Source organism: Ambystoma mexicanum, chromosome 4p (genome assembly GCF_040938575.1).
Source record: "Ambystoma mexicanum isolate Mex_15411 chromosome 4p, UKY_AmexF1_1, whole genome shotgun sequence".
NCBI lineage: Eukaryota > Metazoa > Chordata > Amphibia > Caudata > Ambystomatidae > Ambystoma > Ambystoma mexicanum.
The window spans coordinates 474,467,883-474,481,559 of NC_090927.1; the positions used below are offsets into that span (position 1 = coordinate 474,467,883).

General features: G+C 46.6%; 1 protein-coding gene across 1 annotated transcript in view; it reads left to right on the forward strand.

The window, feature by feature from the left end:
* MBOAT2 (membrane bound O-acyltransferase domain containing 2) overlaps positions 1-13,677 on the forward strand; it is a 1,191,404-nt gene that overhangs the window by 1,165,283 nt on the left and 12,444 nt on the right. Inside the window, exons 11-12 of the mRNA XM_069606006.1 lie at positions 5,905-6,037; positions 10,470-10,621. Coding sequence (XP_069462107.1) covers positions 5,905-6,037; positions 10,470-10,621 — 285 coding nt within the window. The remainder of the gene's footprint in view (positions 1-5,904; positions 6,038-10,469; positions 10,622-13,677) is intronic.

The following is a 13,677-nucleotide window of genomic DNA, read 5'->3' on the forward strand; positions in this document are numbered from 1 at the left end:
ATGTTAACAGTTTTTAAATTTCGCAAAACTTTTCTTGAGTCATTGCCGCTTTTATTTTTTTTAATCGTTGATTTTTTGTTTTTTTCTATTTGAGCGGCTTTAGCTCTGTTTACTTCTGTTTTTTTAGAGTCAGTTCCATTAAGTTTGTCGACTGTAGAGCTATTTTTGTTGGCCATCAGTGGCATGGATGGCACGAAGATCTGTGTTTTTTTTTTTATTTGATCTGGTTTTGTTACGGGGACTACCGATTTTTGGGAGGCAGCTCCTTTGAATATGTCATATATATCCCTGTTTTTTTCAACTGGCGTCTGATTTAGAGATTGCCAGTATGTCCTGATTGAAGCTCAACCCTGTGGCCGTGGCTGACGTGGAAGGATTTTGAGGATCCAGAGATGCAGGGTTACTTGGTCCTCTGCTGCTTTCCAGAGCACTAGCATCCTTCTGTTGTTTTAGTAGAGGCCTCACAGATATCCGTTTGTGAGGTGGAGTGGCTAAGAAGATTTGAGCCACACTCACATGGTTTTGTTAATCCAGGGATGTTTCGGATCCTGTTAATTCTGTTCTTCTGTTCTGATGATTTTGCTCTTGAGTGCTGACAGTTACTGCCAGAAGATTGGGATCAGCTGCCAGTGGGCTGGTTGCTTCATCTAGCTCGAGGCTCTCCATAGAGGTTTGGGTCCCAGTGAAGCAAGCGTCCGTCGAAAGAAAGTTTGGGGGTGCCATGGCTCTGTTCAGGGGTGAAGGGTACACGGCAGTTTCCTTTTTGTATGTACTTTGTCTCAAGCGTCTCACGGTCTTGTTTGCCGTTTGTCGTGACCCGACTATGTTTCAGTAGGCTCAAAGCTTCTCTGGTGATCTCAGCCAGTAGTTTTTTTATGAAGTCTATTGTTTTATTTTTGATCTATGATTGTTTGAAGTGACGAATCCAGGTTTTTCCTTACTGCCATGGTCTCCTTGCTTGCTCTGTTAAAGTCTCTTTCCATGTTTATTAGTTTTGAATTCATTAGCGCTACCAATGTTGCCAAGTCCTTAGAGTTGTCGTTCATATAGTTTTAAGAACGGTGCAATCGTGATGGCCATAGAAGACATCAATATCGGTTGCAAATCCTTGATAAGTCTCTCATTCAGTTTATGGTCAGAGTGGCGCTCTTTTGTATGCTGTCTCGCTTTTAAGCGTCTGACTTTTGGATAATCCTGCTGTATGATGGACAAATCACTTGAGCAGATTTCAGAGGAGGTGAAGCTAGTGTCAGACATTTCATCACCTTCTTTGTTGTGAAATAGTACTTGTTTCACTTTCCCAGTGTTTTTGATAGAGAACTGCTTCTGGTTTGACATTGAAGGATGTCTTGCTTGTGAGCAGGGTAAGGAGGGGGAGAGGGTAGGGTCAACTTGTCTTTGGATTTTTAGTGCAGCCTTCCGCGTATGATCTAATTCTGCGTGAGGGGTGTTACCCCTAGAATCAAACGTCTCTTTTGTAATACACGCGGAAGGGGACCGGGTCCTTTCAGGTCTTAATAATGTGGAAGCACAATTGCTATTGAAATTACGGGTCTTGTTTATCTGGGTAATTCCTTCCAAAATTTTGGTCACCACTTCAAGTGAACTCCTCCTATTGTTGGAGGGTGCTGATGAATCACATCTTCCATTTAGCAGATGTAAGTGTGAGTTTAAGGGACAGAACACTTCATCTTCAATTGAGATGATACTTTTGTCAAAGCAAGAACCTAGAGCAGGTTGAGGACAGGCGCTTTGTGTTTTTGGTGGGTGGACAGGCGAGAGGGCTCCTGACAGGCACCATATCATCATATAATTTAGTCAGATTTAGTTTGCTAGAACTGTCAATTGAGGAGCCTAACAGCCTAATTGAGCGCCAGGCTAGGACCATAGGTTTTGGCACATTCAGGTACAGAGGATCAAATGAAGTCTTCCTATCCTGTGCACCCAGCAAACGAGGGGTTAAACAATTAGTCGCTGTGGACAAGCAGTCTGCGCATGCTTCGCCGCCGTGGGGCAGCCCAAGGGGTGGGGTGACAGCACTGGGAGGCAGGGAGCCGCCGGACTCCACATCACAGCCTCAAGTCCGCAGCTCAGCCTTAAGCGGGACGGCGGTCGGCACTGAGGCGGCCTCTTGAAACCCTCTGCCGGGTCCCCACCACAGGTGGCCTCGTCCACACAAACCTCTCCCTCAGGCCTGAGCCCCAGAGGCGGCCAGCCCGATGCAGATCCCCCCGCACACCGGGTGCCCGCCCCATACGGGCCACCGCCAAGCCCCTCCCACAGAACCCAACACGGGCACCTCGGCAGGCACACCCAGAGACTTCGAGGCAAGGTCCACGGGAGCCAAGGAACCCTCGAGGGGAAGAGGCAACGGGTCAAACAAGGAAGGTGGGTGTTTTGGTGTGTTCCGAACCTCGGCTTTCATGTGGTGCACATGTTTGCCAATTTTAGAGCCAGTTTTAAGGTGCATAGAAGCAGTAGTGATTGCAACCTCACGCACATTGTCGGCAGAAACAGTCCCACTTTCGTTTCCAGTGTTTGCGTTTTTTAGTATACTTACACGTAGTTGGTCCATTACAGTCAGATTCTGGTTATTTGCGTCAGGGACGGACTTCCAGCGGCGCAGTTGCAGTCTTGTGTGAGGGGTTGGCGGGCAATCGCAAGCACCAGGAGGGCCTGCACAGTTCAAGGTCTCTTCCATGCCGGGTGGCCTCGCTCCACACTCCCTCACACCCAAACACCAAAACACACTGCGCACACCGCACACTCTGCGTCGGAAAGGTGTTTTGTACTGCTTCCTCCAGGAAACAGTAAAGGCAATAGTAGACAGACTCCAGCAATGTCAGCAGAAGAAAGAGCCTTGACAGTCACAGGAACACCAAAACACACTGTTATTTTTACAAAGATGTACCCTTCCCTCCTTGGTGTTTTCTATGTACATTTGGCTTTTGCATACAATATTCTTCACTGGGCCACCCTTGGCCTGTGGGCTTGGAAGTCTCAGAATGGTTATTCCATAGTATGCTTCATGGGACCTTCAAGGTAAATCTAGGCAAAACGTCAAGCGTATCTTGACTCCATCACACATCCTTGCTCTGTTCCACTGGAACCGCCTCCCCCTACCCATCCGCTCTTCTCCCTCCTACCCTACCTTTCGCTCTTCTCTAAAATCGTATCTCTTCCATTCCCCCCAACACCTCTCACTCCCTTTTCTACTTCTCTATGCCCTTGCCTCACCTCCTACTTCTCCACCTCTACACTCTCTCCTCCCCTCTACTTCCCTTTTATCCTACCTCCTGCTCTTACCTAATCTTATTCTTCCCTCTCCTCTTCTGCACACCCTCTTGCCTCCCATCTTACTTCCGCTGACATCTCCTCTCATCCCTCCTAGTCCCTCCCATTCCTTTGTCCCTCTACACTCCCTCCTCACCTCAGCAATAATGAAAACTGTTCCTTTTTCCGTTGAGTTGTGATTCAATCACCATCTTATATTGTTGTATCTCCCACTCCCTCTTATTCCTTTCTCCCTCTCCACTCCCTCCTCACCAATCATGTTAATTGTTCCTTATACCGTTTCAATTCGTGTCTCAATCATTGTGTTTTGTTTGTCTCGCCCCTCCCCTATTCCTTTGTCCCTCTCCACTCCCTCCTCACCTCAGCAATAATGTCAAATGTTCCTTATACTGTTTTCGAGTTGTGATTCAATTACCACCTTATGCTTGTTGTATTTCTTCTAGTTCTTATGTAAAGCACTTTGGATTAAAGTGCTATATAAATTCAATAAAATACAAATAAATACAAATGCAAGTACTTCCATTTGCTCTTTGAATAGACAGCCCCATTGCCTACAGTCACGTGTGCGGTCCTGATCGACGTTCCACGGTAGCTGAATATGCATCCACTGAGGCTATCGCAAAACATGCCCACATCTTCTTCACTCTTCCTTTTTGTTTTGATACTTGCACTCTCTTTCCCCCGACATGTTATCCCCCTCGATAATCCTTTTCCACTGCAGACTAAGGTGTGAGCAGGGGCGCAATACACCACACCACACCACAACACAATACACCACACTTCGGGCAAGCCTCTGCATTGTGCCACCTCCACGGTGGGGATTTCATTCAGACATTTGTCTTGTGCAAGATGACAAGAAAACATGGCAAACATACTTATTCAATTAAAGGGTAATGTCTTCACGGCCTTTTTGGAAGATGGCAGGTGAAGAATAAGAAATTGTTCATTTGAAGAGCATTGCATATGTGCGGGGCTTGGACCAAAAAACTGCTATTCCCTCTGGTCTTCTATTTATCAAATGGCACCAATGGGTTGCAAGAGCTCTTTCCGCAATATAGGGCTGGTGTATGGAAGTCAAGTACCCTGGCTAAGCCCACGTATAACATTTGAAAGCAGACAACAGATTCTAAAAGTGTCCCAGCTCTGGTTAGGCATCCAATGCAATGCACAGGGTGAGAGAGGGATGCAATCTAGTTTCATAATACCATAACTCGGCTGCAAGGAGGCGTTCTGGATGATCCGAAGCCATTGGACTTTTTACTTGCAACCTTAATTTGCCCATTTAAGCTAAGGTTGACCTCATAAGACTTAGGGCCTCATTCAAGTATGCCGGTCCGGAAACTTGGGTGAGCTCACCAGCACCCTTGTTTCCAGACCAGCAAACTACGTGTCTGCCTGCTGTGGCCACTGCGCCCAACAGGTCTGACCCTGCCGGGCGCAGCGGCCACGGTAGTCAGACTGTTCATGGAAGCGCCGGCACCGTTGGCAACAGTGCCGGTGCTTCCGAGTCCCCACTCCCATAGGAGACTGTATGGGACTCTATGGAAATGGGAACTTATATTTTACCGGCTCTTGACTTCCCAGGCCGCCGGACTTGTAATCTCCCGGTGGCACTGGGAAATCAGCCGCTGGTAAACTTTTACTAGTCCGGCGGAAACTCACCAGACTCGTAATGAGGCCCATAGAATGATGACCTAAAAGGTAGAGGGCGGAAGGAACAGAGGCAGGCTACTGAGCAAAAACTAGGATCCCTAGAGGGGAAAGATTATTTTGAGACCACTGTCAACCACCCAACATTCGAATGTCCAACATAAGCAGTGATAGAAGAGCACCAGAAGAAACCCCACAGCCAATCACCACTGGGGTGAAATGGTTTTGAGCTAAGAGTGAGGACGTCCTAGTTGAAAAAACATCCCCTTTACAACTGTGTATGCATATTTCCACCAAAGCCTAACCTATTCCCAAAATGAATAAAAAAACAAACTGCTTGGCTTCCGGTGAGCTTTTCTGATTAATGGTCATATGTTTACATACTGATGGGTGTGAATACCTAGAAAAGCCAAGTAGTCACGTGAAACCTTTTATTTCTAATGAACGCGATGCAGAGTACTGCCATTTACTTGCTGCGATGCAGAAATAGCAGCGTGGGATTGCCAGAAGGATAGGCCGCAATTAGAAGATTGCTATTGCTGGGAGGCTATTCATTTTGAGATTTTTAAAAATGCAGCACTCTAGAATTTAATGGGCATCTGTTATCTGAGTGGATCAAATGCGAGTAGCAGCTATAGGGCATGTTTACTGTACATAAGGCCATGGAAGAGCATGTCCTGAAGAAGGGCTGTAGTGCAATGGCGAGCGTTTGCTTATTGCGGGCGGAGGACAGTAGAGTGTGGCAAGATGAGGCGCAGGTACACAGGCTCTTGTTTTAACCTGTCAAGGTAAAGGAGCGGATATTTGCACTGCTTCCCATTGCTATTAAACCACGTGACCTCCTGGTGTGGGGCGATTTGACACACACCGTATATGCAACCACAAAAACAGGTGTTTCTTTTGGGGTGAGCATGCCTCCAGATACTGGTTTTGTTAACGCTGCTTTTCTTTTGTTGCCAGAGTATGTTATGAGAGGGCGACTTTCAGCCCCACCGCACAGACCTTCTTGCTCTCAGCAATATGGCACGGAGTTTACCCAGGATACTACCTGACTTTTTTCACAGGGATCTTCATGACCCAAGCAGCAAGAAGTGTAAGTATTTGCTGAATGATTTGGGAGGTGTTCTGAGCGGTGTGGATGGGATGTGGGGCAGAACGCGATACCTGAACATAGCCTGGCATGCTTCTCGCGTATGGCCGAAGGATTGCACGCGTTCCCTTGAGTTTCTTGCACGAACATCCACTCTTTCATTGTCTCATCTCACCACAGATTTATTATAAGCATTTCTAAAGCACAGAGTTCACGAACACTCTTGGTGCTCAAGGATCCAAAATGGCAGAAGGGGAGGAAGCCGTTTTTGAGTCAGTTTGTCAGGGCTCTTCAGGAGGAGGGAGGAACAGCTATATTCTTACGCTTTTATGGTAGGTTGTTCCAGAGTCTAGAAACACAGGCCATGAAGGCTCTTGTACCAGATCGGGATTTGTTGATTGGGGGGATGGTGAGTAACGAGCTGGATAATGAGCAGAGGTTTTTGACGGAAACATAGTGGATATGTATTGAGATAAGCCAGGGGTGATGTATTAACATACTAAAATGAGGAATGGCATATTAAATAATGCATATAAATGATCTAACCACTCTGGAATTGGTCGTGTAGGCTTTGAGCAGTCATGCTCTACAGGGATATAGGATCTGTGTCCTGACCATTGTTTTGCAGTCATTTTTTTTATTGATTTGTTTAAGGGTTCATATAAACTGCACCTTTGCCCAGAAGCAGCATGGTGCTACACAAAGTAAAAACACCACTTTCCTACTTAACATGCATCGAAAGTAAGTGGAAATACAACTTGAAAAACATGAAAATAGTTGCATATAATAAACGGCAATCTTAATCAAATATTTTCAACAATTTGCTAATTTCCAGCATCCAAGTACACAAATGGATAGACGTTGAGAGCTCCACAACCTCAAAAATACTACTAATAACCTTGCCTAGATGATCTCTAGAACCTTCAATTGTGATGCACTGCTACGAGAATGGCTGCCTGACCTGTGAGCTCCGTGACCACACACATCCTGATTGGAAAATCATAACTTCCAAGGCTTTAAACCTCTGATGCGAATGCAGTGCAGCGGGTGGGAACCTGTGCATCGTTACAAGAGCGAGCCCTGGTCAAAATCACTGTATATTCAGGTATGAAATCCCCTTGAAATCAAGCACAGACTCGCGGGCTTATTGCAGAGCGGGCCTGGAATCCATGCGGCCAGACAGCCGCTCATGTCATATGCGGGAAACCGAGCCGGCGATTGAGGGACAACCTCCATCGGAACTGCAAGCTGCGGTGGGCACCCTAAGCACACTCGCCCAATCATCCGCCAAGCAATGCAACACTAACCGGTGCCGGCCCCACCAGTGACACGGGTGCCGGAGCCAACGTTACAGGGGCATCAAACAACAAAGTGCAGGCGGTCTTGAGGTGGAGCTCAGCACGCGGCCATACACAGCCTTAACCGGTATGGCCCCACTAGTGATACGGGTGCCAGAGCTAATGTTACAGGGACATTTAACAGCAGAGTGCGGGCACCCATGAGGCGGAACTCTACACGCCCACCTGCCCACCTGAAAATCACTTTCCTGCCTGCCACCAGTAATACCCAGCTTCACCAGAAGACTGGGCTGGCACTGGCCCCGTTAAATACAACAACCCGCCCGAGGCACGTGCAGCCCGCAAATTACAGACAGACCACAATCTGGAAGCACCCAACCACAGAAGCGGCGAAGTGAAGGTGGGTCTCCCCCTCATGCATGCATGTGCATCAGTCACCCACTGAGGACACTGCTCTGAACATACCACAACCTCGGTGCGCGGCCCAGCACCACTACCAACTAATCCTGTACCTGTGTTTCCCATCGTGCTGGGAGTGCATATTGGGCCCAGCTGTCACCAGAGCCCCAACAACACTGCTCCTCCAACAACAGACTAAACACCTACTGTCTAGGAATATCCTGCTGGTAATGACCCGGGGAGGAGCCAAGGGGAGCAAAAAGGGCCCCATGGGTGCGTTTGCAGGCACATCCTGCACTGGCACCGACTTGACCTGACCCCAGGACCTGCTCTCTGATACCTGCTCTTCCACTAATCTGGCCATGTATCCATATATGGCCACAATGCTGGCGGGCTTCACGGCAGTGAACGCCAAACTAGACGATATTGGCTCAACAGTGAATTCACTAAAGAGATCCACAGTTGCGGCTTCAATCTTTCCTTGTCCTTTCATGTCTTCCACTAACTCACCGGCTGTGTGCATTCCTTTCTTGTCATGGGAGGGGTGCACCACCAACCATAGAAGGAGCGCGGTTATTGTGGCAAATGCAGATATGACCACCGTGTCTCGCCACGTAGGGGGCATGCAATCAATAACATTAGAAGCTACAGTACAAAAGCAGATTTCAGATCCCACAGAGAAAGGAACCACCTGCCAATAAGTTGAGAAATGCTAATCTGACATTTCCTGCATACATTTGCTCATTTTTCGAAAATGTATTTGCATCCTTATCCTAAAAACATGTCGAAAGACCTTCCAGCCTCTTTTTAGCAGGTGCTGTCCCAACGTAAACCAGTTAGGTGTGTGAAATAATTCTGTTTTGTGTTTTTTTTTTGTGGCTTTTTTAACTTTAGCTCGGAGAAGTGGCACTAGCCACCTTTAAGAGAAAGACAGGATTACTAAAGGTGTACATGGGCTTGGCACTTTTTTCTGTCATAGCTGGAGGGATACGTATAGTACAGTGGAAGGTGACCAGGGCTCAGGTCGAGGGTACACGCGGGGGGACAGCGTCCACCCACTTCATTCAGAGGATGGACTCAGCCCCCCCCAGCTAAAATGATAAACATTGAATGTCCTCTTTGAATGTATGATTTAAAGCCGACCTCCGCGATCAAACCGTGTCACCGCGTCGTTGGGATTGTAGGCCGGACACTTCACCACTGCACTATGTAACCTGGTGAAGAATAATTAACTAAATGTGAAATGTGGCATTTCGGTACTGCAAGTCCCAGGGAAAACATTTGTATTCGTTCTTGGAGTTTAAAACATGCAAACCTTTTAACGTTTTCAAAAACACTATTAGAAGAAAATATCCTCTCGTGGTTTTGTGTGTGCGTTGATTTTATGAAAGGCAAATGCCATTCGTCCTGTGCAATTTGTTTGGTTATGCAAAGCCAATTTAATGAAATGTGCATATTTCACCTTGATTTTATCATTTCTGGCGGTGTCACATCTCATTAGTTTGTTCGTGAGTCCCCCCCCCACTTTACTTTTTAGGACTTGATCCCTGATTAGGTGACAGAAAGGGAGGTCAGGGGGTGGTTGATGTAAAAGTAATGGCTGGGTGGTAGAGTCAGGCTTAGCGCCCTGGCCATGCCATGCCATGCCCTGGCTTGGCTTGTGGGAACTGTTTGTTTAAATTCGTCACTGAAATAGTGAACATTGCGGAATGCAAACGTATACCAGCAGTGATGATGCTTCCCTAGACGACCTGCTAACTATTAAGTAGTTTAAAAAGGCTTTTTCGGATTTAAAGCTGTTAAGGCATCCTACCTGGACTGGGGGGAATGGGATCAGTAAGCATGTCCTGCAAGGAGAGAGGTATATGCTCATTGCATACATTCGTGTGCACTGCCCCCCAGAGCGAGGAAGTAGCCGTCACAAGTTGCATAAGGCACCCACGATCTGTGGACAGTACAGCATAGCCAGGCTGCCCCCACCTACATCTTGACCAGTCTGGTTTCAGGCAAGAGTGCCCAACTATGCAGCACACTTCTGGTTCTGGCCACTACCGATCATTATAGCTTCTCTCCACTTGCTTGCTCAGTCTCCTGGGCCTCGCATTGTGGGTGACTACATGTTGGGCGCTCCTCCAGAGCACGAGGAGGCTGGTATACCAGTAGCTTATGGTCGGGTGGGCTGTTTTTTGGGCAGGGTGGTGTGCTCCTAGCTTGCTCATATGGGAACTGTAACATGGCATTGGGTCATTGTAATGCCTGGTTACAGTGCTATGAAACCGCAATGGCTGCGGTTACAATCATTTTAGGACACAAGATATTATGTCTGTACCAAATCACTTATACGAATTTGCATTTTATTGCCTAATTATCCTTTACCAATGTAGAATTTGAAAGCAAGTTGAAGTTTTCCTAGATTGTAAGCTCTCAATGAAGTTACATTCCTCGAACGTGGGTAAATCGCAATATGTTACCCTGGCAGACTGAGGTTTAGTGGAAAGATATTGGTTCCCACAGCAAAGGTGTGCTCTGGGAAAGGGTTGCATTTGGCCATTCCTTGGAACCCAATTGCAATGACTGTTGCGTGTTAGGTTGGAGTACTGCTGCTATCTGCTGTGACTTTCTTCTTTCCAATCCGAACACAAATACTAACGTGCATGATAACGCGCGTGCTATTATTTCACTTTTTGACATGTGACCTGTTTAATGATGCAACGTTGTTTTGTTTTCTCCTATTTCAGATAAGAAACAATGTACGGCATTTCTTTTTGAAGTCTCCCAACCTTAAGTTAGTGTATGACGTCATAACGTGGGTGGCCACTCAAGTAGCCATAAGTTACACAGTTGTGCCGTTTGTACTTTTGTCAGTGAAACTGTCTTTAAGGTTTTATAGGTAAGTTGAACTTTACATATTAACTCATAAAATACATAAAGGAAATGTCCCTTTAATGAGATTCTCTTGCTCGCTTTTGGCCTTGTTTCGAGTATGATGGTAATTCTGTAGTTTTTCTATGGAATTACTGCCAAACTCGTTTGCCGTTTCTGCCACTCGGGTTGGAGGATATACTGATTGCGAGGAGTGGGGCAATGCTGGTGTTGATCCCCATTTTTGGAGTGAATAGGACTCCATGGTGGGGATTGTGGATTTACCGTGTGTGGTAATTATGCGGTAGTAAAGCTGCTGATTGTTGTCAGAGAAGAGGAGGGATCCACCTCTATCTACGGGAGGTAAATCATCCACTTCACCTTTGATCTCGGATTTCTTCAGTGGCGTGATGTTGACAGTAATTCTGTCATCGCCAAAAAGTGGCAGTAGCGGAAATAACTGCTGAACAGTTGCTACACTGCCAAACTCGTAATTTCACAGAATGCATAAAGAATGTGAGTATTTTAATCAGAATTTGTAGCTGTTGGGAATCAAGGGGACAGTAATGGCATTTTTTACTGGGCATAGATGACCAGTACAAACTGCCATGTCTTCCCCATGGGGCCCCAGGGCCTCCACTCACACATAAACAATTGTGTGCATGCATGCGAGGCGTCGTGGGGGCGGGGGGTGGTTGAGGGTGGGCAATTATGGAGTTTCTTAAAAAAATGGCACGCGTCTCCCTAGGCCCCCCAGCGCCTCACACGCACAGATAATCAACTCTGTGTATGCAAGATGCTGGGGGGATCAGGGGTGAGGCCTGGCATTTTTTTCACTGGATATAGATGAGCAAAAAATTACATGCATGACACATTCAGTATGGACTCGCTCATTCACACTTGCACCCATCATCATACACTGACACATAACACAAGCATACATGCATCCATACACATATTTAAATACTTCACATAAATTTACCTTCTGTTGTGCTCCTGAAGTTTCCTTCCAGTGCTTCAGCTCCCCCGTAGCACGAACAGGAATGGGGGAGCAAGAGCCTCCTGGTCCCTGCACAGGCCTGCTGGAGCATTGGTGACAATGCACCCTGCTCCGTTTGTATGTGCGGGGAGGTGCAGGAGCACCCCCTTACACATTCAACATGCAATTCCCCATACAGCATTGCCAATGAGCTATGAAAGGAAGCAAAACGCCCCGACCTTGCATGGCTCATTAAGCATGCGCAGCTGGGGAACAGAAATGTCAACGGGAAACGGTTTCCCTTTGACAGTTCAGCCAGCCCAGGAGTACCGCCTCAGCTGCAAAAAGCAGCTAAGGGAGCACTCAGTATATGCACTGGACTGGCTCCTCGGCTCCTCCATAATGGGCGAGAGGTCCGTTGGGTCAGCGCCCCCTCGCCCATTATGGATGAGCAGGCACTGGGCTAAGATGGGAGAGCCATTTCAGGTTGACTTTAAGAGGAGCCTAAAGTGCTTATTTAGTACATTAAAGTGTTACATGGTGCTGATGCTTGGAAGTCTCAAAATTCAAGCTGCAGGTGGTCGGTAACAAGTGTGTGAGGCCCTTTATAAACAAAGGCTGATCTGAGAACTATGATTTCAATTCCTTTTTCAATCTCTTGTGTAAAGATCTCACTCCATGTTTCAGCCTCTTGATCCAAGGTAGGGCAGGTTGCTAGGTGCAGCTGATCGAAAGTGCCTCCTATGGAACTAGTTGATAATGTAATTGTTTCGGTAGCTGGTGCTGATTTGGCCAACGTTCTACTGTAAAAAGCACAGGATTTTAAAAATAATTTGTTTTTTGTGATTGGAAGTCATTGTAGGGCTTTCACCCCTGGGGTGGTGGAGTAATTAATAACATGGGAAGTGCCACATATTATAAATTGTGATGAATCCCTGGATGTCGTCAATTCTCTCCTAGGGGGAGCCCCTTTCCATGATGCCAGGGAGGTGAGGCTGTAACCCGATAGTACCCCGGGGGTGGTATTTAGCGGGTGGATCTCATGGGGAGGGAAGCCCCTATGGGATTAGTGGTGACCTATGGAGAACATGGTATCCCCATAGCCCTTCTAACCCTAACCAACCAGCTACAACACCATCACTAGTGTTCCTGTTTCTGTAAACCAGTAAATCGGACGTACTAGGATGAGGAAGCGTGTGGGCTTCTCAAGGGACCTATATCCCTTATGTACCCGGACGAGGAAGAGACCAACTGACTTGCTGGGAGTCCTCAAGATCAGTACTGAGATGAGGAGGAAGTGTGGAAGCATAAATAGTACATCTGCAAACCATACTGAGCAATCTAGTCTTTATAGACTTCCTATTGGCCAAGATATGAAAGGAAGGGTTGGAACTCCTGCCTTTCATATCTCAACATCGGGACCTTGGAAGCTCTGTCCCGCTGGAATCCTAGAAACAGCTGCAGGAACAAGATCACACCAGTTATCTAACAATCAGATCAGCACAGGGGTCCTAATTTCCTGAGTGCCAACCCCCCCTAGACCTCCGATTGGCCATGGCACAGCTGAAATAGAAGCAGGAAATTCAAGCACAGTGAGAGGAATTTCACAGGCGTAAGACCCAGCAGCTTAGTATGTCAAGAAAAGAAGCCACCAAGCCATTAAAATGCCATTAAACCTGCAAGTGATAGGACAGGAAATGCTGTGGTGGATAAAGAGGTGTATTTTTTTATTGTTTAAAGTGCATTTGGTTGGAGTGCAACCTTTTCACACTATTACATATTTTTTTTAATCATTTATACACTATTACCAAAATATAATCAAACTTTTCGTTCTATTTCAGCGCATAATGAACAGATTAAAAAAGAAACATACCATCAAGTACTATCATATTACCAACAAGACTGGACAGACACCACTATCTCACCCTATAATTACTGAAATATAAATAATTAAAACAGAGCAATCTAGTCCTCCTTACAAGTGCCCCTTTTCCAAAGACCATAACCTTTGTCTTTCTACTATTTGGTCTCAAGCCTAGGTTGAAGAGAATCCAGATAATGCCTGTAGTGAGCGCTGCAGACCAATTTTTGTTCGGTCTAAGATA